Below are 24,826 nucleotides of genomic sequence, written 5' to 3' on the forward strand. Positions count from 1 at the left end.
AAAAAAATAGACCTAAACATGTTTTAATGGCATTACATATAATAACAGAGAAATGGTAACAAGATCATTACCTAACAGTTGAGGAATCGCTATGGTATATTAATGCAATGGCCATAAAAATCAAAAGACAAGTAATACACAGGAGTATAGAAATGTTCATAGAAAAATGCTGAAAAATTTAAAAAACAGAACCTGGGGCTCTATATGAAAATTGATTCTATAATTCTACAAAATATACATTTAAAAGTATATTTGTATTCATATACACAGATATTACTGAATGCACAATCATAAGGACCAGAGGTCAAAAGGGAGTATAGAGTGAGTTATTGACAAGCTGTCATGGATACATGCATGTGTTCAGAGGTTCATAATGAGGGTCTATGAACTTTTAAAAATATACATTTTGATAACTGTATTTCAGTTTAATCGATTTCTTTTGTAATCTTATGTATTTTACATTATGTATTTAAAAGCATTGTTGTAAGAAAGGGTTCACCAAACTGCCAAAGGGGTCCATGACATAAGAAAATGTAAAGAAAACCTAGAATAAGTGTACTTTTTATTGTAAGACAAATAGTCACTGGAGGGGAATCAGATATCATCACCCATCATGGCTGTTACTAGTCATCACTGATCATTAACTCTTGCATAGGTATTAGTTTATTGAATTGTTGCTACCGTGATAGCTAGCTAAGACAGAATGGAATATAGGTGGCCAGACCTGCAGAGAAAGAAGGGAAAGATCCTCAGTGTGAGACACTGGGGGAGGGGAAGAAAAGGAAGAAGAGGAGCTTAGGAACAGAGAACTATGATTACTGACACTGGTGAGAAAGTATAGGGTCACTAAGGGGGAAAATTGTTTAGGATAACTAAGTATTGGGGGGGATAAAAAAAACTAATTATTTTAGAGACCTTGGAAAGTCAAAAAAGTGTTGGCTTTCCTTTCTGTAGTCTCATGTTGGAAATTTTCTTCCTTTCTGTTTTTGCAAACAACTGATACCATTCTTGGAACTGATTAATTTTAAGCCCAGTCGTGTATATTTGCATGAAGCCTCACATTCATGTTAGTCATGAGTAAGTAAGGCTTTTAACAAAAATTGAAAATGTATGTGTGTTGTTAGTAGACATGCCAAACTGGAACTTTGAGAGCTGGGATGAAAACTAATCTTCAAATTCCTCTGAGGCTGGTTTGAGGTTATTGGAAAAGAAATTAACAAAGAAATGATGTTAAAAGGCATCTGTGTACCCTTTCTTTCCATATTATAACACTGTAACCAAATAACTGAATAACCAATGAGCCGCACAACATTAATTTATGCTAATCACTGCTGAAGTTACATTTCTGAGGCAGAACATGAAATGGCTTCATCCACAGCATGGAATTTGAAATCTCAGCATGAAAGGCTTCATGCATGAGACTCCCATTTCTTTGTTCCTTTGACAAAGTGGCATTCACAGGCTGTCCCAGTTACTTAGTAACATGCTACAAAAGCAAATCTTGACTTGTCAGTAGAGTTGGAGTTTCCCATTGGTATGAAAATACAAAAACTTCAGCATTTACAGCAAGGCAGCCTTCAGGTTCTTAATTCATAAAGCATTCAAAACATTAGTTCAATTTACTGTTTTCCTGATCCTACCCACTGATAATGGACAAGAATTAAGGCAGGACAACAGCACACTAAACAAGTGCGCCTTTAAAAAAAATAATTGCATGAGACCTTTTGCAGGATATGCAATGAACAGATTGGAAAAGGGAAAAAAAATAATGAATCCTTTGTGTTTTTCTTTCCAGTTCATTCCATCTCCACATCAAAAATAAGAACACTTTGTTTCTGTGTGGACTTAAGCATATCAGAGGGGAGGAGATGGAGCATGAAAGAAGGAAGTTATGGTATGGTTTTTTTTTATTCTGATGACACATAGTATCTTTAAAATAATTCCTAAGATAGGCATTTCATTATAAGTATTCTCCTAGAAATAGGAAACAAAATTATGAGAAACTCAAAAATTTATATACATGTCAAAAATGGATGGCTTGTTGACCACTCACGCTTTAGTGATCACCACTTCCAATCCTTCATAAGCCATATATTTGTTCTATAATATTTTTAGGAGAGACCAATGTTGCAATATTAAAAAAAAAAAAAAAGGAAAGGAGAGTGCAGCATACAAACTCTAGGCCAATGAGCTTGATTTCATTTTCTGGTAACTAACCCCCACCCTTAAAACTTCCTTCCCTATCACATAAGAGAAGGCATCCCTATTCTTCACCAAGACTAATCCCCCTGAATCCCAAAACTGAAAAGGGCATCAGGAGCCATTCCACTAAATCCACATCCAAGCAAGAGTCTCATCAATAATATATCCAAGTGGTCATGCAGCCGCTAGTTGAATACTTCCAGTTAGGAAGACCCCATTGCCTCCTGGAGCGACCCATTCCACTTTTGGAGAGTTCTAGGTATTTTATTAGGTTATTTTTTTCTCTTCATTTTTCACCCATTGCCTGCCTTCTGGTGTTTGTACACAGCCCTTCAAAAGTTGGAGACAGTTATCATGTTTCCCTTAACTATTCTCTTCTTGAAGCGAAGCATTCGCAATTACTTCCATTCATCTTCGTATGTCATGACCTCAAGCCTTTCATTTTACGGAATGGACATTCTCCAGCTTATCAAAGTACTTCCTAAAATGTGGCCTCACACACAGAACATGATAGCCCAGATATGGTCCAACCAGATGGAATACAGCAATGCTATCACCTCTCTAGTCCCAGACACTATGCCTCTCTTAGTGTAACCTAAGACCGTATTAGCATTTTTGTCTACCATATCACACCACATCACAGGACTGGCTTTTCTGGAGCTTGTAGTCTGCCAAATCCCTTCCCCCCAACTCTTGCAAGATTTTTTTTTTTCAAGTTACAGTCTAGACACATAATTCCCTACATTTGTGAAGTTTATTTGCTGAATCTAACAGGCAGCTAGGTGACACGGTAGGAGTGTGGTGGGTCCAGACTCTGGAAGACCTGAGTTCCAATCTGACCTCTAGTTGTGTGACCCAGAACAAGTCACTGAATCTCTCCCTGCCTCAGTTTCCTCATCTGTTAAGAAAAAAAGATGGGGGGAATAGGATCAAATGATCTAATAGTGCTAAATAAATGCCAGTTATTGTTATTAAAATTCATTTATTAGATTCAGTCCAGTGTTATAATCTATTGAGATCTTTTTAAATCTGGACTATGTCATCCAATATATCAGCTAACCTCCAGCTGCATATAATTGTCAAAGCCTTTATCCAAGTCCTTGATAAATGACATAAGGTCAATCACAGAACCCAGGGGAACTCCACCTTTCTCCTTCCAAGCTGATGTTGATCCAGTAGTGACCAGTCTTTGGCTCTAGCCATTGGACTGACCAGTTTCAAATCCACCTAACTCTACTATTATTGAACTTACATCTCTCCATTTTTTTCCTACAGCAACATTGTCAAATGCTTTACCAAAATCCAAGTAAATTTTATCTATGCCGTTCCCTTTATGTGCTATTTTATCTCTACCACTTCCCCCTTCTACCTAGAAAAAAAGTAAATCAGATTAATATGGCATGAGTTCTTCTTGATGAAACTTTGCCAGGTCTTTGTTATCACTGTTTCCTTTTGTAGACTTTCACTAATCATCCCTTAAATAATAATTTATTAATCATTTTGTCAAGAATTGAAACAAAGATCATTGACCTACAGTTTGTACACTATACCCTCCTTCCATTTTTCTAGAAGTTGTGACTAAAATATTATAGAAAATATTATAATGTACGTAGGTGGTGAGAATTTTAAAATGAGGTGTAATCTTTAGAATCAGTGATCACCAAGCCTTCCATTTTTGACAAGGTTACTAGACAAATAAGTCAGAGGAATACTATAAACATAGTTATCCAGGTTTTACCAAAATATCTGACAATGTCAAATGAAAAAGATGGCAATATGTAGGCTATTTCATACAGTTGGGTTGATTCAGAATTTAGGAAGTCCAAATAAAAGCAATAAATAGAACTGTGACAATTAGAAAAATGGTTTCCAATGGAATCCCCAGAGATCTGTCCATTTTGTACAATAATTTATCCATTATGTGTGACATATCTAAAGCTATCATTGCATACATATCAACTTTTTCTATGACTCAAAGTTAGAAGAAGTGGCTAATACATAGGATCCCTAAAGGTATATCAACAAGCTAGAATGTTGTATTCAATCTAAGAAAATGAAGATGTAAGGGGAAAAACCTAAAGTCTTAGGTTAAAAAGAATAAACTGCATAAGAACAGACTGGGAGGGGCAACTAGGTGGTGCAGTGAATAGAGCACTGGCCCTGGAGTAAGGAGGACCTGAGTTCAAATGTGGCCTCAGACACTTGAACACTTACTAGCTGTGTGACCTTGGGCAAGTCACTTAACCCCAATTGTCTTGCCTTCCCTCTCACAAAAAAAAACAACCAAACAAAAAAGAACAGATTGGGAGGTGGGTTTTGTTGAACAAAGGTGCATGTGAAAAAAAGCACAATTTTAGTGTCCTCTACATCCAGTGAGACTGAAAGTACAATGTGGCATGCAAAAAAGCTAATAAGCTGTGTGTATATTGATAAAGGTCTTGATTCCAGAGGCTCTGAGCATTCCAATGTATTCTTTCCAGTCTGATTTCTGTGTACTATAATGACAATGTAGAGTACATCCAGAGTAGAGTGATCTATATGGCACAGGATTATGGGATATGAGGATCAATGTAAGAAATTGAGGATGCTTCGCCTAGAGAACAGAAGTCCTGAGAGTAATCTAATATCTGTTTTCAAGTATTCAAACAGATCAAGCTTGCATCATTAGAACCAAGAGGGCAGAAATGAGAGCCATGAGTGAACCTTGTGAAGAAATGGGCTTAGCATAAGGTAGAATTTCCTGACAATTAGTGCTATCTCAAAAAGGAATGGGCCACCATGGGGATAAATAATAAAAACACTAATCTATATAGCAGTTTAAAGTTTACAAAATATTTTTCTCATGAAAACCTTTAAAATTTGGAATTCAAATTTTTAAAGAATGCTAAAAACAAGTATAAGTATTTATGTATACATACATATATATATATATATATATATGTGTGTGTATATTATATGTATGTGTGTGAGATGGCCAGCTGGGTAGCACAGTGGATAAAGCACTGGCCCTGGAGTCAGGGCCTCAGGAAGACCTGAGTACAAATATGACCTCAGACATTTACTAGCTGTGTGCCCCTGGGCAAGTCACTTAATTGTAATTGCTTCCAAAAAAAAATAGGATTAGAGATTGCTGGCTAGAAAATACCTTTGAAATTGTCTTGTCCCGGGGCCGCCAGGTAGCACAGCGAGTAAGAGCACTGGCCCCAGTGTTGGGATGACCTGGGATCAAATCTGGGCTCAGATACTTAGCACCCACCCAGAAACACCTGGCCATGTAACTTTGAGCAAGTTACTTAACCCCCGATTGCTTAAAAAAAAAAAAAAGAAATTGTCTTTTCCCGCTCCTTCATTTAACAGATGATTCAACTGAGGCCCAAAGAAGTTAAGTGATTTTTCCCAGGTCACACAGGACCTTAACTCCTGCTCTCTGACTTTAATGCCAGTATTGCAGCATGCCACCTCCCTCCCTCAAAGTGGGCATTTTTAATTTTGTCTTTTACAGAGAGAGAGGAGGGATATATTATTTCATCCATGTGAGTAATTCCCAGTATACATGGCCCCTCCACCAATGCAGATCTGTTAACTCCTGCATAATAAGTGACTTGTTCTTGGCACAAATGTTTGTTGATCAATTATGGAGGCAGAACTCCTGTCACAGGATCATCTCTGTACAACTGGAAGGACCTTAAAGATAATCAAATCCAACTCCCTCATTTTATAGGTGAGAAAACAGAGGTACAGAAAGATAAACTGACTTATCTACTCCAAGGTCTTTCTTCTACACACTTTGCCCTGCTCCCTCTCATTGTATTATTACTCCCATTTTACAGATGAGGAAACTGAAGCTCAGAGACTTTAAAAGGCTTGTACAAGGTACAACCAGTAAGTGTTGGGTTTTGAATTTGGGTCTCTTCTAACTTCAAGACCAGAATTCTTTCAGTACTTCCCACTCCTGGAAGTCTTCAAGTAGAAGCTAGGTGACCATCTCTCATGAATAGTGTATTAAAGAATGTTCCTCAGGTACAGCTTGGTCTATAGGCCATCTGGTCCCTTCTAACTAGGATATTCTATTATCAGTTAAAAGGAACTAGGCATGTAGTTTTAATATCTCCTCTTATAATCAAGCCAAGAGGGATTAAGCCCTAGCTGTCTCAAACATATTATAAAATTAAATACTCCAATTCCCCGTATCCACCGGGGTTAATTTTATATCTCAGACTCTGGCCATTGTCTCTGAAACACGTCAGGAAAGTGATATCAGAGAAATAAACCCAGATTCCCTGTGTGTGGTTTCAAATTACCATAAAACTTCATTGATTTAGAGTCCATTAATTCAAAATGTGATTATTCCAAATCAGCCTTTGTCTCAAATTCGCCTTTATACTATGAAATTAATAGAGTAATAATCTGTAGCCAACAATAAAAGTATTCAAAGAACCGGAAATTGCAAGGATGCAACTTCTCTAATGAGAAGTTGATACCAAAAATAAAAAAGAAAATAGGAAGAGGGCACACAGCTGCCTTTGATGAGTTCAAGTTACCAGGCACAGATGAAAAAAGTCTCAGATTACTGAGAGGTACAAGGTGAGTGACCTTTAAAAGATTAAAGAGAGTAGGAGGATTGGAGAAGGGCAGGTGTCCTTAATGGAATAAAATGCAGTCAGAAACAATAGGCCCACTGAATTTTGATTTCTGGGAAAAAAAAATCATAAAGCATGTCATTAAAAGGGATGTTTAGTGAATATCTAGAAAAGGAAGTGGGCTAATGTGGGTGCATCAAGAAGCAGCTCAAGTGACCCAATGAACAGTTATTGATAGCCCAATGTCATCTTGAAGGGAGGTCTCTGGTGAACAGCCTCAGAGCTCTCTACTTGATTCTGGGTTGTTTAAAGAAATACATATTTAGTCTGTATTGACACTAAGCAGGAAAGTTAAAATGTTAAGATATTTCTGTCTTGGGACTGGGAAGGACTCGTATGAACTGATGTAGTACGAAATGAGCAGAACAATTTATAGGATAATAACGGCAGTGTAAGAATCAACAAGTATATGGGGTAGCCAGGTATCGCAGTGAGTAAGAGCACCAGCCCCAGCGTTGGGATGACCTGGGATCACATCGGGCTCAGACACTTAGCACCCATCCAGAAACACCTGGCCGTGTAACCTTGAGCAAGTTACTTAACCCCAATTGCTCTAAAGAAAAAAAAAAAGAATCAACAAGTATGGAAGACAAAGATCTCTGATTAGCAAAATGGCCAAATATGATTCCAGAGTACCTGTGATGAAGAATGCTACCCATCACCAAAGAGGTGATGGGCTAAATGTGCAGAATTTCAAAATGAGACACATATTTTCAGACTGGAACAATGGGGTAATTGTTTTGCTAGCCCATACTCTCTCCTTTTTTTAAATTGGAGGTAAGGGGCGGCCAGGTGGCTCAGCGAGTAAGAGCACCTGCTCCAGTGTTGGGATAACCTGGGGATCAAATCCAGGTTCAGACACTTAGCACCCACCCAGAAACACCTGGCCATGTAACCTTGAGCAAGTTACTTAACCCCGATTGCTTAAAAAAAATAAAATAAAATAAATTGGAGGTAAATAGATGGGAATGGGGGGGGGGTAGGAAAGGAAAGAAAGGAAGGAAGGAGGGAGAGAGAAGAAAAAAGGAAGAAATGAAGCAAGGAAAATGGGAGGGAGGGAAGATGGGAGAAGAGGAAGAAGGGAGGGATAGAGGGAAGAAAGGAAGGAAGGAGAAAAGGGGGAGTTTGTTGAACAATCCTCTTTTTCTGTTCTACTATGTAGTTGTAAATCCTAATTTGATTTCATGTTTTTCAAATTAAAAATAAAATAAAATAAGTGTTATCCAAAAGCACACTAATAGAGTATCCCTCAGTAGTGATCCTTAAGCAAACTCTGGATGACTGTCCACTGGCAATATTTTATAGGCTGCAACTGATGACCTCTGAGGTCTTTTCCAAGTATGAAAGTCTACACATGAATAACTGTCATTACAAGACAAGCAATTGTGCTAGATTATGTGCTTTTATAGGTTCTGCAGGACGCTCAGAGAGCAACAGTAAGTCACCTTAATTCAGGCTGAAGGGGACCTCAGTTTTTCTTAATCTAAACTTTTACAATTTTCTAAATGACATAATTAGGGCCCAAAGAAGTCAATTGATTTGCCCAAGATCTCACAGCTAGTTGAAGGCAGAACCAGGAGGACCCAGGTCCCTTGTGTTCTACTCTAATGCTTTTTTCTACCCAAATGTGGCTGGATGGTGCATTTCTCACCATGGTTTGCTGAACCAATCACAACATTGATTCCTCAAGAATCATTATGCCAATCATATTTATAAAAATGCAGGTGGAGCAGGATCTCATTTTAACTATTCTCAATACTTCTTAGTCTCATGACTTGTTTCCCACCAAGCTTAAGTAGAATTTCTTCTGAATCTTTGAATTTGCAGTCAAAAGTTCTTCCTGCAAAAAACTCCTCCAGTTTGCTTTTGGGTTTCAAGGTAGCTAGGCATCAAAAATTAATGGACTGCCAGCTGTTTCCATTTAGTCTAATTAAAAAGATGATCTAACCATTCCCTCCAGCTCCTCTGCTCTCACCTACTGGATTTGGGAGCTGTCAAGCTTGTCCTCTGCTCAGCTCTAGTTTCACTGAGAGTTGAAAGACCTGATTCTTCATAGCCTTGGGCAGAGATTTAACTACCACTGCTTTCTCAGCTTCTCCTACATTTCCACTAAAGCAATTCCTCCCTTCTGACTTCTTTTTTCCCCTTCTGCATAGCATGGCTGAAAGCAAAAGAAACAAGCATCAAAGTCACCTCGTGTGTCTGGACATGAACAGAATAAATGCTCATCCTCGTCTTTGGAAAGAGTTTTCTCCTTCTAAAACAATGAACCTCTCTCAGTCTTCTGACCCACTTCCCTTTTTCCCTTGAGGCTCCCCTCTCCCCATATCTAACTTCCAGATAGCTATTGGTTTATGGCACATAAGGACTAGCCTGCTTTGAATATAGATTTTCTTCTTTTACAAGGACCACGTCTGTTCTCAAAACACAATATTCAAATAAACTTAAAATGAATAAGTTTTTTTTAAAAAAAATACAGCAATAAAACAACTTTTTCACAAGCATAGAGATGAAAGTTGAAGCCATGGTAACAAATGCTGTCAGAGGGAAGAGAACAAAGGGAATGATAGCAAGAGAAAATGAGAAGTTATTAATAAAAATTGAGAAGGAATAGTTGGAGAAGAGAGAACAACATCAGGGGCATGGATTATTTCAGAAATCAAGGGAAAAATCAGTTCCAAAAGAAGGGACCTCTGAGAGGAAGGGCAGGGGACTATAACTGCAAAAAGTTGTATTCACTGCTAGCCTCAGTTACAGGACTTGCTGTTTTTGCTTAGCTATTTTGTTGCTGTTTTTGTTTTTAGAGAGGGTATCTGGAAATTGTTTTTAAGCAAGAAAATTAATCAATGAGCCATTTTAAAAATAAAAGCAAAAGAGAGAGGGTGGGAAAAAAAAAGGAAGATGGAAGGAAAAGGTAATGGAATAGCAATAAGGAAGCTGATATTGGCAATGTTTTGTAAGGACAATTCCAGGAGAGTTGTGGGGCTCAAAGACAGCTAGCAGGAAAATATAAAGAAACAACTAAAAGAAGAATTGGATGTCACCCTGCTTTGCATGAAAATCTTACTAAAAAATATTCAATATAATCAAGGTTCCCTTTTCAACCTGGATTATGATCTCAGTGGGTGGGAGAAATCTCTGTAGAAGTTGTATTGCCTTAAAAAAAAAACCACTACATCTTTAAAGGGCATTTACTTTGCTACTATTCACATGCAAAATGACTTGCTATTTTTGGGCTACAGAGAAGGCTATCTGAAACCAACAGCCAGAACCAGGAAGTAAGGTATCAGGATGCCACAAATCTTTTCTGCAGACCTCTTTCCAGGCTCTTTCCTCCCCAGGAAGGATATCTCAAAGGCCAAGAAACTCATCTCCTCATCTGTTTTTATGTATCTGATACTGCATTTTAAACTTAGTCTGAACTGGAAATATTAACCTATAAATAGAGTGGAAAAAAATTACCAGTTCTTAAATTTAAAAAAAGTGTGTGTGTGTATGGGGGGGTTATCATTTGACAGTATTTTTTTGGAAATGCCAATAGCATTTTATATTTTAGTTTTAAATCAAGCAGATGGTTTCAATGCTCCCTTTCTTTCTGGGTTTATACAGAATTTATGAAAATTCTGAAAAAGTCTCTGTTTTTACTTCAACATGGCTGTGATTGAGGTTAAAAAAATTAAAAGTGAACTATTATTATTAAATTAAGCTGCCACACACTGCCCTTCATGTGATTTGAAATGTGGAAAATTTAGAGTGAGATGCTTGCTTCCCACCACAGTAGGCATGGACATGATAAAGCTAGAAAGAACAATTTTTGATTCACTCAGCACTACTGGAATCAGGAAGACCGGTTCAAATCCTGACCTAAGATACTTCCTTGCTGTGTGACCCTGGGCAAGTCACTTATCTATTTACTTCAGTTTGCTCATCTGTAAAATGGAAATAACAATAACAGCTACCTTTTAGAGATGTTGTGAAAGTCAAATGAGATAATAGTTATAAAATGCTGTTAGAAATAACCATTTTACCAAGAATTCTATGGGGTCAGGAGTAAATTTAGAAAAAAAAGATTTTTATTTTGTGTCATTATCTGAAGTGTGACTTGGCCTTTAGCCCATGTGAAGAAGAGTCAGGTGCAAGCACACCTTAAGATAGTTACAAAAATCCTTTTATAATTCATCCAGATTGGAATTCCCTGACTTGCTCTCAACTGGTCAGCATACCAGGGTTCACTAAACCTCACCCTTTGATTACATCTTCTCTTTTCCACATTTCAATTCTCCTCCCTTCTCATCTTCATTTTTTTAAGGCCAAAAATGCTTTTAGTCTCCTCCCCATTTTTCTGCATCAGATAGCCTGAGAAAGGATTTCCAATTGCTAAGCAATTGACAAAAGCACAAGTTTGAAGATTGGAACCCAGGATGTCAACGATAAAAGTCTCAATGGCAGTTCTTTTGATATACAGGAAAAGGCCTTCACAGAACAAAGAAAAGTAGTAGAAATTATGCTGATTTTCAGGTGGTCAACATCCCCCAGTGTCCCCTAAAAGCAATTTTACCTCTTATGTTAGCTACCAGTGTGACTTCAAATCATGTTTTCATATAATTTCTGTGGAAACAAAATTGAATCATCCTTTACACTGCTTAGCACAGTGCCTGGCAAATTGTAAGCACTATATAAGTGTTAACTGGTAGTAGTAGTAGTAGTAGTAGTAGTAGTAGTAGTAATGTTGATGTCTAAGGGTGTTGGAACACCAAAATTTGAGGGCAAGTGACTCAGGTCCTGCCTCAAATCAATTCACGACCAAAGCCTTCTTTCAGTCAAAGACAAAGTTTATTAAAACACCAGTCTGGGTGGTATCTTGCCAATGCCATACCCACAGCAGCTGCTATGAATATGCAAGCTTATTCCTAGGTTTGTATCACAAAATATAACAGACTCTTTTCCCTAAAGACAAACCAAGGCATTTATTCTAACACCAGAATGCCAAATCCATCATAGTAACAAAGAACTTTATACACTTTGCCAATGCAGGTAGTGTCAACACTCCAAGTATTCTTTTTAAGTCAAAGTATGTCACCAGTGCAGGAAACACCAACATCCCAAGTCTTCCCTCCATCAGACCTCCCCACAAAACAAGTTCTGCCTACTCTCTGTCTCTCTCTCTGTCTCTCTCCCAATTCTGTCTCCCTCTCCCTTCCTGCTCCACCCCTTCAGTAAGCTCCTACTACCATGGGCTGGAAGATCTTCAAATTCCCTTAACATTACAGGTGGGCCAGATTTTAAGAATTTGAGCATTGGTCAGACTCTTAAGGAATATGAGCAATTTAATTGGGGGGAGGGGAGGGACAAGATGGACCTTATATACAGAAAGACTGTGGGAAGGATCTAGGAGTGACCAAGTAGTCTGGGGTGACTGGGAGGTAACAAAGAAGGACCTGGTAGATCCAGGTGCCCCAGGCAAATGCCAGGGACCTAGGCTACGTGGGAAAGTGCAAAAACTTTTCTTTGGGGGGGGGGGTGGTCCAGATCCCAAAGACATGTTCTTTTACTTTTGGGGGGGTTCAGATCCCATCCCTATCAGTAGTAGTAGTAATAGTAGTGGTAGCAGTAGTAGTAGTAGTGGTAGTAATAATAGTGGTGGTGGCAGTAGAAGATAAAGCCAATTATTTTTTATATCACATTACTCTGCAGATTTAATATATCATAAAATTATGCACTGGGAAAAAAAAGATCTACATTGGGAATAAATGCAAACCTTCCACAAAGGATTTAAGAACAAATTCACATTTAAATAATTCTAGCCTAAGACCATAGCTATCTACAACAGTCCTAAAAATCAGAGAACCACTTAGGAGTCAAAGCCATGAAGACTATTAGCATTGATTTGAGTTAGACAGATTAAACACATTCCTAATCGATAAGGAATAAGTAATGTTACCTTTCTTAACCTTTCAAAGTCACCAGAGCACACTTCAAATATTTTATTGTTAGCTTTATTGTTCTAAGGCAAACCATAATGTCAGTGCTAATAGCCCCCTCAACATAATGCTAAAAAATCAGTTGATTTTGAATAACCCAAAATGTGTCCCTGGGTTTGTAAAAGGGTTTCTACAAATGGACCACACTTGTCTATAAAGTGTAAGTTCTGGATTTATTTCATTAGTCTAAGGAACATCTGGTGAGGAACTTCCTCTAAGGAAGCAGGTCTGCATCCTCTAATATTAAAGACATCCCAGAACAATGAGATTGGTTAAGTGACTTGCCTGATGTGACATCAGACATTAGCATCAGAGGCAGAACTTGAAGCCAAGTCTTTGTGGCTCAAGGCTGGCTTTCTGTCCACTTAGACCATATGGCCTCTCTTTGCTTATAGGAAGCAACAAAAACTCTAAAATCCTATGGCTATATCAATATGGGTCCCCAGTCTACAAATGTAGGATACAAATCTTCCATTTTTAATTGACTATTTCATGAGTTTCTTGGCCAAAGAAAATCATTGCCTGGTAACCAACCTTCTAGTGATAAGACTCTTAGGATTTCACTAAGCCCTTCTCTGCCCAGCAATCAGAGGATTATTCCATTTTAGGCAGCCCCTTATCCCTCATTTATTGACAAGAAAAGCTAACCAATTTGATTGAAGACCTGAGCAAAATACTGCTTTAGAAGACCAGAGTGCAGCAAGTTTTGTACTTAAACTTTAGCCTTTGGATCCACATGGGTCCTGATCACCAAAGAAGCCAAGGTAAGGAGGCAGGGATTACAGAAAGAAGGAACGGACTTTTAAAAAACAACAAAAACTCTTTACCTACTCAGCCCCATACACTAAAAATGTACTGTCCCACCAAAGCACTAGCTGCTCTAACTCATCCTCAGCTGTCTAAGAGTGCTGGCATACCTCTAAATAGACCCTTATCATTTGTTATTGCTGTTATTGAGACCTAGGGCAAGCCTCAGTGAGGGACAGAGAGAGGCAAGGGGAGTGAGTCATACACTACTGCAATTGTTATTAAGTCCAATTTTTTTTGTCCTGCACTCTTAGTCAATAATGTTCCTGTATCTTTTGATGGTCTTAGTAAAGGTATAATTGGCAATATTGTAGTCTGAGAGTATTCATTTGAGCTGAATCTGGAACCTGAGGCCCCTCAGGGTGAATTCATTAGATATTTTTGAAAAGAAAATTCCAATTTCCTCTTTATAATGAGGGATTTGGAAAAGAATGATCGGAAGACCTTTGCTTTCTTTCCATTAAAAAGTGCCTTCCTCTTACCCCCAGGGACCTCACAATTTATGATGGATGGATTGGTAGAAAAACCATAAATGGGAGAAATTGTAACAGGTAAATGCAAATGAGTTTTAAATGTCTTTTAAGGTTATTGTTTTGTTCATGAATATAACCTCATTCAAGCTATATGAAAGTACACATGCATGAATGTTTTAATATACCACAAATACTTTATATACTTTGCATCACTGAAGCTTTTCAACATGATTAAATTATCCAGATAATTTCTTTTTAAGTTTTAAGCAATTATTAGTAAATTATCTTGGTGGAAAAAATAATTTTTAAGCATGTTGATTCTGGTGAACTCAGATTAACTATAATGACCAATGATGATCACAGAAAACAGATGGTGAAACAAAATATGCTCCTTTCAACAAAGATGTGGAAGACTACAGATATGGAAGACTGCATGTGCTTTCAAATACAACTGATTTGTCACTCTGCATACCAGCTTTCATACCCTGAGTTAGCTGAGACCCTAACTTCAAATCTTTTGTACCTGATGATCACTACTATGGTAAGTGAGACTCAAGTGAGACTCAAGTCTCCTTTAAAAACTGAGTTGTTACATTTCTTTGTCTGTTTAAGGAAGGACTCAATCAGTAAAGGTCCTAGAACTCTAGGTCTGAAGTTATATTGTGTCTATGGGGGCAGGGGAAGGAGAGGATTATAGGATCTAGCCACTTTGTGGATATTTACTATTTTTTTTTTTACTATTTTACTATTATGCATTATCTATCGTTTACTAGGTATTATTTATTTTCTGATTGATTTTATACTAAGAGTAAAATACTGTATGCATTATTTCAGCATGTATCTGTTTCTATGGAAATTTGCTACCATTATGCCAAAATTACAATCCTAGCACTTACTGAACTACAACATGGTGGGGGCTCAGAGCTAAGTTATAGTTGATAGTACTACAAATACTCATATCCTTTGAAAATGAGTTAGGGCTCTCCATAGAGAAGCAGAAGGTCTCACACTCTTTAGTAACCATAGAGACCACAATATCTAATCAGTACTCCTACCCCAGTAGGCCATATACAAACCATCAGGGTGATCTAATATTTTTTAGATCCTATCTCTCAAGGCAGCTGTCTCTTCTTTCAGGCACACTAATCTCACCTCAATGGGTAGGGGTGGGGGAGGGAGGGGAAAAAGTCTATAGTACTACTATGGTCCAGGCACTGTGCGGAGTACATTTTTACAAACATTATCTCTTTGATGCTCATAAGTTAGGTATTATTATTATTCCCATTTTGTAGTTGAAGAAAATGAGGTAAACAGAGTTTAAATGACTTGCCCAGGGTCACAAAAATAATATCGGAGTCCAAATATCAACTCAGGCTTTCTTGACCCTAGGGACACAGCTCTACCCACTAAGCCACCAGCTACCTCTGCCTTCAACCAACTCTTCTTCTTCCATCTGCTCTCCAAGAATAGTTAGGTGAACTGGAGAGAGATTCAGGAAAGTGAATTTGAGCTTTCTCAAGTAATTTGCTCAAGGTTACCAAGCTTATAAGTAGCAGTGCTAGGATTCATGCCCATATCTTTTAGTTCCAAGTACACAAAGCAAAAGATATAAAATTTAACACTAAGGAGTAACACATTTCTTTTGGAATGGTAATGCCAGTAATGGGGAAACTATTATTCTAAATGCTGAATCAGAGAAGACTCCTTTGTGGGATGTGGGAAAAAGTTCAAATGAAACCAAATGACACATCTTAATAAACTTAAAAATTATTCATTTTTTCAAGCATTAAAATTTCAATTAGATTTGTTAGAGACTGAAATTTAACCAAAAAAATATCCATTAGAACATAGACAAATGTTTAATTAAATGTATGAGCATTACATTTACCACAGAAGGTGAGATTCAAATCAACATTATCTAATTTATATTAATTAGAAAAAGACAACATTAAAAAAAAAAACTGAATGAAAGCTAATTACAAAATGTTCCTGTGGTGAAACTAGTCAAGAATTATGATTTACCTTGAATCTTTTCTGTCTCTTAAAGACCTTAATAGTCAACATGATACAGTGAAAAGAATACTAATTTCATATTTAGAGGACCTAGGTTCAAATCAAACTTACTATCTATATGACTTTGACAGTCACTGAACTTTCCCTGAATCTCAGCTTCCTCATCAAATTCAGAGCAAATTCCCTCAATTAGTTTCATCACAATAAAGCTTTGACTGTTACTAGCTTTCATTCAGTGTTTTAGCTTGTCTTTTGATAGTATAATGAAAGGGTTCAACTAGATGGCCCCTGATATGTCTTCCAGGTATATAAATCTCAGACTAGTGCACTTTTTACTACCCTTCCAGAGTCCACTGAGGTATACTTTCACTGCTTGTTGTACACCTTTCAATAGGTATTTCCTTTCCTATTCAAGATATCTTTCTTTATACCTGAGTTACTAACTACCACTTTACAGGATCTAGGATACTGAGTCTATTGAGCATTCATACCTGTTTTCCTTTGGGTTGCTGCTGTTTGTCCTTTGTTCTCAAAGAGGATTGTGACACCAGGAAGTTGATGCCAGAATTTTGCAAGTGAGTTGGATTTAAGTGAGGGAGGACTGTGCAAAGTCACCAGCCTCACTTTCTCCTCCAGAGTCATCTGGGTCTAGTAGCCAGATATAGATCAAGACAATTGCAGATTGTCCAGTTCCTTTTAGTGAAAGGTTTAGATAAATATAATATCTATAATTGTCACCATTTATCTAGTCTCCAATTCAGTTTATTCTGGGTTATAATGCCTCATTAGATTTCTAGTCATCACAGCTTTTCCAGCTCAGGTAATTCTGTCTCTTTATATTTTTATTTAATCATGAAATCCTATGATATTCAGTTTGCTTCTTCATCTGTCACTCTCCATCAACCCAAAGCCAACTTCATCAATCCCAGACCTATTCCTTATCAGGTATTCACAAAGAACACCTAGGGTTTTTACTAGGTGTTGGGTATCGACAAAGATGATCTTTCTGGAAAATGCCCCAATAGCAAAGCACTTAAATTTATTAATATTTGCAATTTAGAAAATTCAACACACCAATGCCTTTCCATTTACCCTCCAAATTGTTCCTAATTGGGGAGAGAAGTTAAGTTCAGGGAGGCAAAATGTGTGGCAGGAAGAGTACTAAAAAACTGGAATTAGGAGAACTCAATTGTATTAAAATTGGACCAGGCACTTGTTAGGTGTTTGAAAATAGACAAATGACTTAATTTCTATGAACCTCAGTTTCTCTGCCATTAAATAAAGATTACATTTGTATCATCTGACTAACATGGCTGTTATAAGCAAATTACTAAATAGCATTTAAAGCAATGTAGAAATAAGAGTTGTTATCATCATCATCATCTGTAAAATAAGGATTTAGATTATATAGCTTTTTAAAAACTGTTTCAGAGAAACCTGGACTTTTGTAAAGTAGTCCAACTATTTTATTTCAAATGTAGATAAACTAAAGAAGACATTGATTCAGTTTTTGATGCTTTATTATACAATTAAAGAAGTTTTAAAATATAAAAAGGTATTGATCATTCCATAAGCCTGATATTAGATTTTTGATGTGTCAGTCTATCATGAGTGAAATAGCCCTGTATAAAAGATGCTTACTCAGACAAGAGGTAGCAAAATCAATGTTTCCTTAAATCTTCTTCCCTACAGAAAAACTGATGTCCTCATTTCAAAAGAATTTAACATGCAAATGAGAAGGGACAGTTTTATTAAAGATATTGGAAGCAGAACAGCTGCTACTCGGGCTTAGGTCTTCTTCACTCAACCCTCCTCCCAAAGGGGGCTGTTAAAACACTGTTCCTGCTGTTTATGGCTAAATAAATGGTTGCTTTGGGTCAGCATATAATTAGGTACTTACTGGTCTATAAAATGACCCTTCTGGCCACATTTTTTGTCTTGATCCTATCAGAAAACTGTCATGGAGTGCAACAAAATATGCTTCCATGAAAAAAGAAAAATCATGACAAATTCTAAAGAGAAATATGCACTTTTTAGATGGAAAATACAAACCCCTGGTTGACATTTGTTCCTGACAGTAAAATTATAATTTTAAAATAGCCTCTTCAATTTCCTCAGTTTGATGATATGTAGAACTGCCCTCCCATAATAACTGACATTTATGGAGCATTTAATGGTTTACAGAGCACTTTCTTTACAACAGCTCTGTGAGCAAAGTAAGTGTTATTGTCATCTTTACAGATACTAATAACAGTTCACATTTATATAAGTGCTAAAAGATCTACAAAGCTTTTACATACATTATCTCCTCTGATCTCCAGTACAATCTGTTACATATTGTTAATACTATTGTTAATCCTGTTAACAGGATAGGGAAACCCAAGCTCAGAGAGGTTCAGTCACTAGCCTGTGCTGACACAGTTCATAAGCATCTGAGGTGGAATTTTAAATCAGATTTTCTCGACTCCAAGTCAATTACTTTAGTCACTATAGTGTACCAGGAAAAAAGAAGCTCATAATGATTATTTGACATGGTTTACTCAGCTAATGACAGTGAGATATATGATTAGAAATTATCTTTCTTAATTCTATTTCAACAATTAGGTTCACATGTATTATTTGTCAGCTCTGTTCCAGATGTCGTGCAAGGAACTAAGAGTACAAAGGAAGAATGCCTACCCTCAAGAGGCTTATATCTTACTATGGGGGAAAGAACATATAAGTATGTGTAAATACAAAATCTGAGAAGGAAAAATACATTAAAAACTAGGAGGATTAGGAAAGGTGTCCAATAGGAGAGATACCTGAGCTGAGACTTGAGGAAAGCTAAGAATTCCAGAGATGAGGAGGGGATTCTACTTGGAGGTGAGGGTAGTCTATGCAAAGAAATGGAAGGGAAAGACAGAACTTTGTTGTTGTTCAGTTGTGTCTGACTGTGATCCCATTTGGAGTTTGTCTTTTGCCAAAAACACTGGAGTGGTTTGCCATTTTTTTCTCCAGCTCATTTTACAGATGAGGAAACTGAGGCAAATGGGGTTAATCAACTTACCTGGGGGTCACACACCTAGTAAGTTTCTGAGGCTAGATCTGAACTCAGTTTCTCATGACACCAGAGTAGGCACTCTACCTACTGTGCCACCTATGAGTACATAATATGAAAGAAACCTGAAAAGGCAAGCTAGAGTCGAATTGTGAAGGAGTGTAATTGCTAAGTTACGAGTATCTAGTTCAGTATTCTTCAAACATATCACACTATTCCTTGAGAGGATACCAGCTCTTTCTAAGATTTGGAATTCAGTTCAGTGCTAAGCATGAGAAAGATCAAGTTAGTCTCAGACTACTTCACTGAAACTCTTCTTATCATAAACTCATAAATGTAGTGAGCAGGAAGCCCTTCATTTTACAGATGAGGATACTGAGGCCCAGGGATTGAAAGATAGAAAATGTTTGACATAAGATTTGAACCCAGATGTTCCTGACTACAAGTCTAGCACTCTAGCTATTACACCTCGCTACCTCATTCATTATGAGTTTTATTCAGTACTTACATTTTTTAGACTAAGACCATGCTGCTTTGATGAGGAGGTATTTGTTTTAGGTTACTTGTATGCTCCAAATCTAGGTCTTAAACAAAGAAAAGGTGAACGATTCCTTTTTATCTAATGAGCAGAGTCCCAAATAAATATTAATTGTTTCTCTGCTGAGATAAATTCTTGTGGATTAATTGTTGAGAAATAATGTTTATGAGATGCACAAGAGAAATGAATCTAAAAATAACACTTAAAAAGTTGTTTCTTTAACATCTTGGGTATTAACTACAACTATCTAAACTTTTAAGATGTTTTTAGACTGTTTTAGTTGTAATGGGTTGAGTGGAGGAAATAAATAGCTGTCCTATAGCTGATCTACTTTGTATATTGAGTCTTTTTTTAAGGGTCTCTATTAATCTTTGGGGGTAGAGGGGAACCTAAACAGGGGCCATTTCGAGGCTTTGATTTAGAGATTTTCCCTGTAGTTTTGCTCTGGGGTCCGGACATAATGAACCAGAGAGTGAGAGAAAAGCCTGATCCCTTTTCTTTGGTGTCAGCCTCTCCCAAGATTGAAGAACCCTGTCTGTCTGAGTCCAGAGCTGGGCCCCTGAATGGAAAGAAGGCATCCCCCTAACAGACAATGCAACAGAACTACAGGGTTTCTTTCATAGCTCGGTAAGTATCTCTTTTGTCTCATGGGTCTTTTGATTTCTTTAATCCCTTTCAATTTACCCAAGCATTCTTTGTTTATTCATCACATCTTCCTAATCTATCGATCTATCTTCAGAGTAATGCACAGGATCAAAAGGAATTACATGTACACATTTCTGAAGTTATTTTCATATTATATACAACTACTTCTTTCATTTAGGGAGAAAATCTTAATTTTCAGAACAAACAAACCAACATTTCAGATCTAAGAGGTTTTCTCAGCCCAAGATAGGGGTAGGTAATGTTGAAGGACAGCAGTTACTTAAAGAAGTCATTGCTTCCCAAGAAAGGGAATCAATATGATGCTAGTGAGGTTTAACCCAGCCCTAGAGTGAGGGGGGCAAGGGGAGGTTGGACTGCAAGGACCCAGAACCGAGAAGGAAAAATTCTTCCCTAGCAAGAAGTCAATAGGTCATTCGGGATTATTGGGCCGTTCAGTCCCTACGGAATCTAAACACCGAAGTAATGAAATTAATAAAATAAAATAAAAATGAAAACGAGGATAAAATTTGTCGAAACCGTCAATTTTTGGCATTTTCATCCCACTGGCAAGTTTGTCAATAAACTCTCAAGCGTGGGGAGGAGAGGATACAAGAGATGAAGGGGACCTCTGACCCCCTGGGAAGAAGCCTTATATGAGTTTCGTGTTCCTGCGTTTTTCTCTATCCCCGGGACTTCCGGACTTTTGATCCGAAAGGGCCAAGCCCAGGACACTAGGCGAGGGGACCGCCTCCGGACTTTGTGACAGAACCCAATACCTGCCTTTTTTTTCTCTTTTCCCCCGACATCCTCCCACCTCATTCCTTTGTAAGTTAAGGGACGCACACGGGGATAAGAGGGGTCCGTGGCACGTTCTCCCTGCCCAGCTCTTTCCTCCATCCCTTCTTGCCCAGAATATCCCAGCTTGGTCAGATATGGGACTCACCCAACTTGCACTCGCCATCGTGAGCCTTGTGGACCCGCTCGCGGCCAGCCCTCACCGAGACCCAACTGTGCAGGTGCAGGGCGCACAAGCTCTGATAAGAACGGCCGTCCGACCCGCACACGGCGCCGTCCTCCTTGCACACACACAGCCCCGTGCCCTCCAGCTCCTCGGGTAGCTGCTCCTGGGACGCGGCAGCCCCCAGCACCTCTCGGGACTGGCTCACGCAGACTAGTCCCGGGCCGCAGCGGGCTTGGCGCCTCCAGCCCGCGCTACCTCGGCCCCCGCACAGCTCGCCCTCGGCGCCCAGGCACTGCTCGCAGCAGCCGCAGTCGTCCCGCACCGACAGCTCCGGAGCCTTGCATCGCACCGGCTCGCAGTTCTCTGGGATGCACTGACCGCACTCATTAGAGTTACCGCTGTCGTTTGCCCCTGTCAAGTGATAGGACCAGAGGCTTAGGAGCAGCGAAAGCAGCAGGAGCCGGGAAAAAGTGAAAAGGGGCATGGTGGGACCTGGAGGGTAAAGAAAGAGCGGCTGGCTTGGGAAGAGGCACTGTGCTTTGACTGCTTCGGAATAGACAGTAGCAGCTGGGTGGCGGCGGTGATGGAGACACACCCAGTTCCTTTGCAGGGGGTGGGGAAGGAGCTGACAGCCCAGGACTAACCCCAATTATCAAGAGCAAAAGCTATAGGGACTGGAACAAATTCAGAACAGAGAATGGCAGCATCGCTCTGCACAGTGCCAAACTGCTAGATCTTACATTTGTCCATCCTCTCAATTGCGAAATATGGGTTACCGAATAATTTAGAGTCCAATGAACTTTCGAGTAGCCAACCTTCTCGTTTTACAAATGTAGATACTAAGGCCAGGGACTTAGTCCAAGTCACATAGCCAGTAGAACAAAGAACTGGAATTGGACCATTTTGGCTCCAAATCTGGTGTTCCTTACACCACGCCATCCTGTCTCCTTAAGGTTTCTGTCACACATGCCAAAATCTGGAGCCGGCTGGAATGACAGCCCTTCTGTTTCAGTTGTTACAAGAGAAGTTGAGGAATTCTTCCCATAGTGTGATTAAAATGGTTTTGTTTTTAAATGATGTTGTAGTAACAACTAAGTACCTACTGTGAGAAGAAAATTGTATTAGTAAGTAGGAGGGGCAAAATATGTATAAGATATATGGTCCTCGTGTCACAGAGCATCTAATCTAGAGAGAAGATGAACAGAAATGACTATCATACAAAATATTACATGATTAGTACTCTAGAAAATTGCAAAGTGTCAATGTGAAGTGTAAAGTGGAAGAGAGATTATTATATTTTTGCATTGTATGATGGTTACTGAAAAGGAAGGGGAAGGGGGGGGACTACTTTTATAAATTCACTAAGCCAGCTACGTAGAAAGTACCATTTGGTTGTTATTGCATTGGTTTCAATCGTGTCCAGACCCTTCATGACCCCATTTGGGGTTTCTTGGCAAAGATACTGGAATGGTTCGCCATTTCTTTCTCCATCTCATTTTACAGATGAGGAAACTGAAGCAAAAAGGGTTAAGTGACTTGCCCAGGGTCATACAGCTAAGATTGTTTGAGGACAGATTTGAACTCAGGTATTCCTAACTCTAGGCCCAGTACTCCATCCACTGCACCACCTAGCTACCCCCAAAGAATGTGTCCACAGCACAGGGCAATAGCAGTATAGAGACACCCAAAATTTCAGGAGGAAACAAACTCTAATGAAGGAGCCAATAAGAAAACCAATGACTTCAGAGGGTTATATAAATGCACAAAATACAATTAACAGCCAAGTGAACTAGAAATCCTAAAGCAAGAAAGACACAGAAGACTTGGTGGGGTGAGACCAATTGTTGCAATATGGCTCTGGAAAGGTAAAACTTATTCAAATAGAACAAGATAGGTATGAGCCAAGGAGATATAGAATAGCATCAAACAGTGGAGAAAAAAAAAACAGTTATGTGAGTAAATCCAGGATCCAGAGTGGGAAAGTCCAGTAATTTGAATAAAGGTCAATGTAGGCAGAAAGGGAAGTGATGGTCATCAGAATAAACTATGGACTATATAGACAGAAGGACAAAATAAGTGAGCAGTTGAGTTCTGGAAGCAGATGACAAGCCAAGTAGCTAGGTGGTACAGTGGATAGACAGTCCTGCCTGGCTCAGGACTCATCTCATCTTCCTCAGTTCAGATCTGGCCTCAGCCACTTTGTAGCTGTGTGACCCTGGGCAAGTCATTGATAACCCTATTTGTCTCAGTTTTCTCATGTGGAAAAAGGAGATAATAATAGCACCTACCTCACAAGTAGGTCATGAGGAGTTTTTGTGAGAATAGAATGAGATAATATTTGTAAAGTGTTTAGCACAGGACCTGGCACATAGTAAGTGCTTAATAAATATTTGTTCCCTTCCTTACCCCACTCAGCTCCAAGATGAGTCAATTCCTGTGGGGGGCTATTGATATCCCGTCCTCTTACTTACCCATAGTAAGTCTTCGGTCGTCACCGGCCTCCTAGGAGGAATTACCAGACAGAGCACCCGAGGTTTGCAGGAGTTGTTTATTCAGGCTCAGCTACATCGCGACTGCCCTGAACTTCCGCATCAGGGCAACTTATAGGTACATATAGCCAATCATCTTCTGCAGCTCTATTCATTACCTTTTAAGGTCATACATCAAGCAAGCAGGCACTAGCCCATATACCATTACTTCCTGGCCCCCAACAAATTCCTCTAATTCTTTTCTTTGCCTCTCAGGGAGAACCTGTGAGCTATCCTGTGCAGCTATGACTCCCTTTAAGTTTCCTGGCTTCATGAGTATGTCTATACTGATATGATTCTACTCCCTACTCTTATGTTGACTTGGTGGTCACTGGACATGGATCTCATATGTAGAGTACCAACAGTTAATTTCATATCCATGTATGGTCTGAGAGCTGAATAATGCCTAACAACATCTTCATTCTTTTCCACCGCTCTACCACTGTCATTGCAGAAGCAGAAGGGAGTGCACAAGACCAAGGGCCATTTTGTATTCTTTCTTTCATGGGTTGCCATGGCCAAAAAATTCACGCCAAGCAGGTCAGCCACAGTCTCTCCATACTTAGTGAGACTGAACCTCAGAAAGAAGACATAATTCGCATGATAATAACTGATCATAATTCTAGAAATGGGAGAGATCTTAGAAGACATCTCATCCTACTCCATCATTTTATAGATAAAGAAATGATTGGGAAGGAAGATTAAGTGAATTGATCAAGGTTAGAGAAGTAGTAAGTAGTAGCATAAAGAGTCGATAACTCCTCATGACCCCAGTTGGGATTTTCTTGGCAAAGATATCCTTCTCCAGCTCATTTTACAGATGAAGAAACTGAGGCAAACAGAGTTAAATGACCTTGCTACCTCAGGGTCCCTGAGCTAGTAAGTGTCTGAGGTCAGATTTGAACTCTTCCTCATTCCAGGCACGGTGCTCTATCCACTGTTCCACCTACCCGCCCGAACAACAATCTATCTTGCTTCTTATAATAATAATTGACATT

The 24,826-nt window shown here is 38.7% G+C and overlaps 1 protein-coding gene across 1 annotated transcript in view; it reads right to left on the reverse strand.

Moving 5' to 3' along the window:
- IGFBPL1 (insulin like growth factor binding protein like 1) overlaps positions 1-22,008 on the reverse strand; it is a 63,021-nt gene extending 41,013 nt beyond the window's left edge. The window contains exon 1 of the mRNA XM_069085294.1: positions 21,283-22,008. Coding sequence (XP_068941395.1) covers positions 21,283-21,784 — 502 coding nt within the window. The 5' untranslated portion in view covers positions 21,785-22,008. The remainder of the gene's footprint in view (positions 1-21,282) is intronic.
- Positions 22,009-24,826: the final 2,818 nt, after the last annotated feature.

This window comes from Petaurus breviceps, unplaced genomic scaffold (assembly GCF_028583685.1).
Source record: "Petaurus breviceps papuanus isolate PSGF00001 unplaced genomic scaffold, PetGlider_PUasm1.0 175, whole genome shotgun sequence".
In the NCBI taxonomy this organism is placed as follows: domain Eukaryota; kingdom Metazoa; phylum Chordata; class Mammalia; order Diprotodontia; family Petauridae; genus Petaurus; species Petaurus breviceps.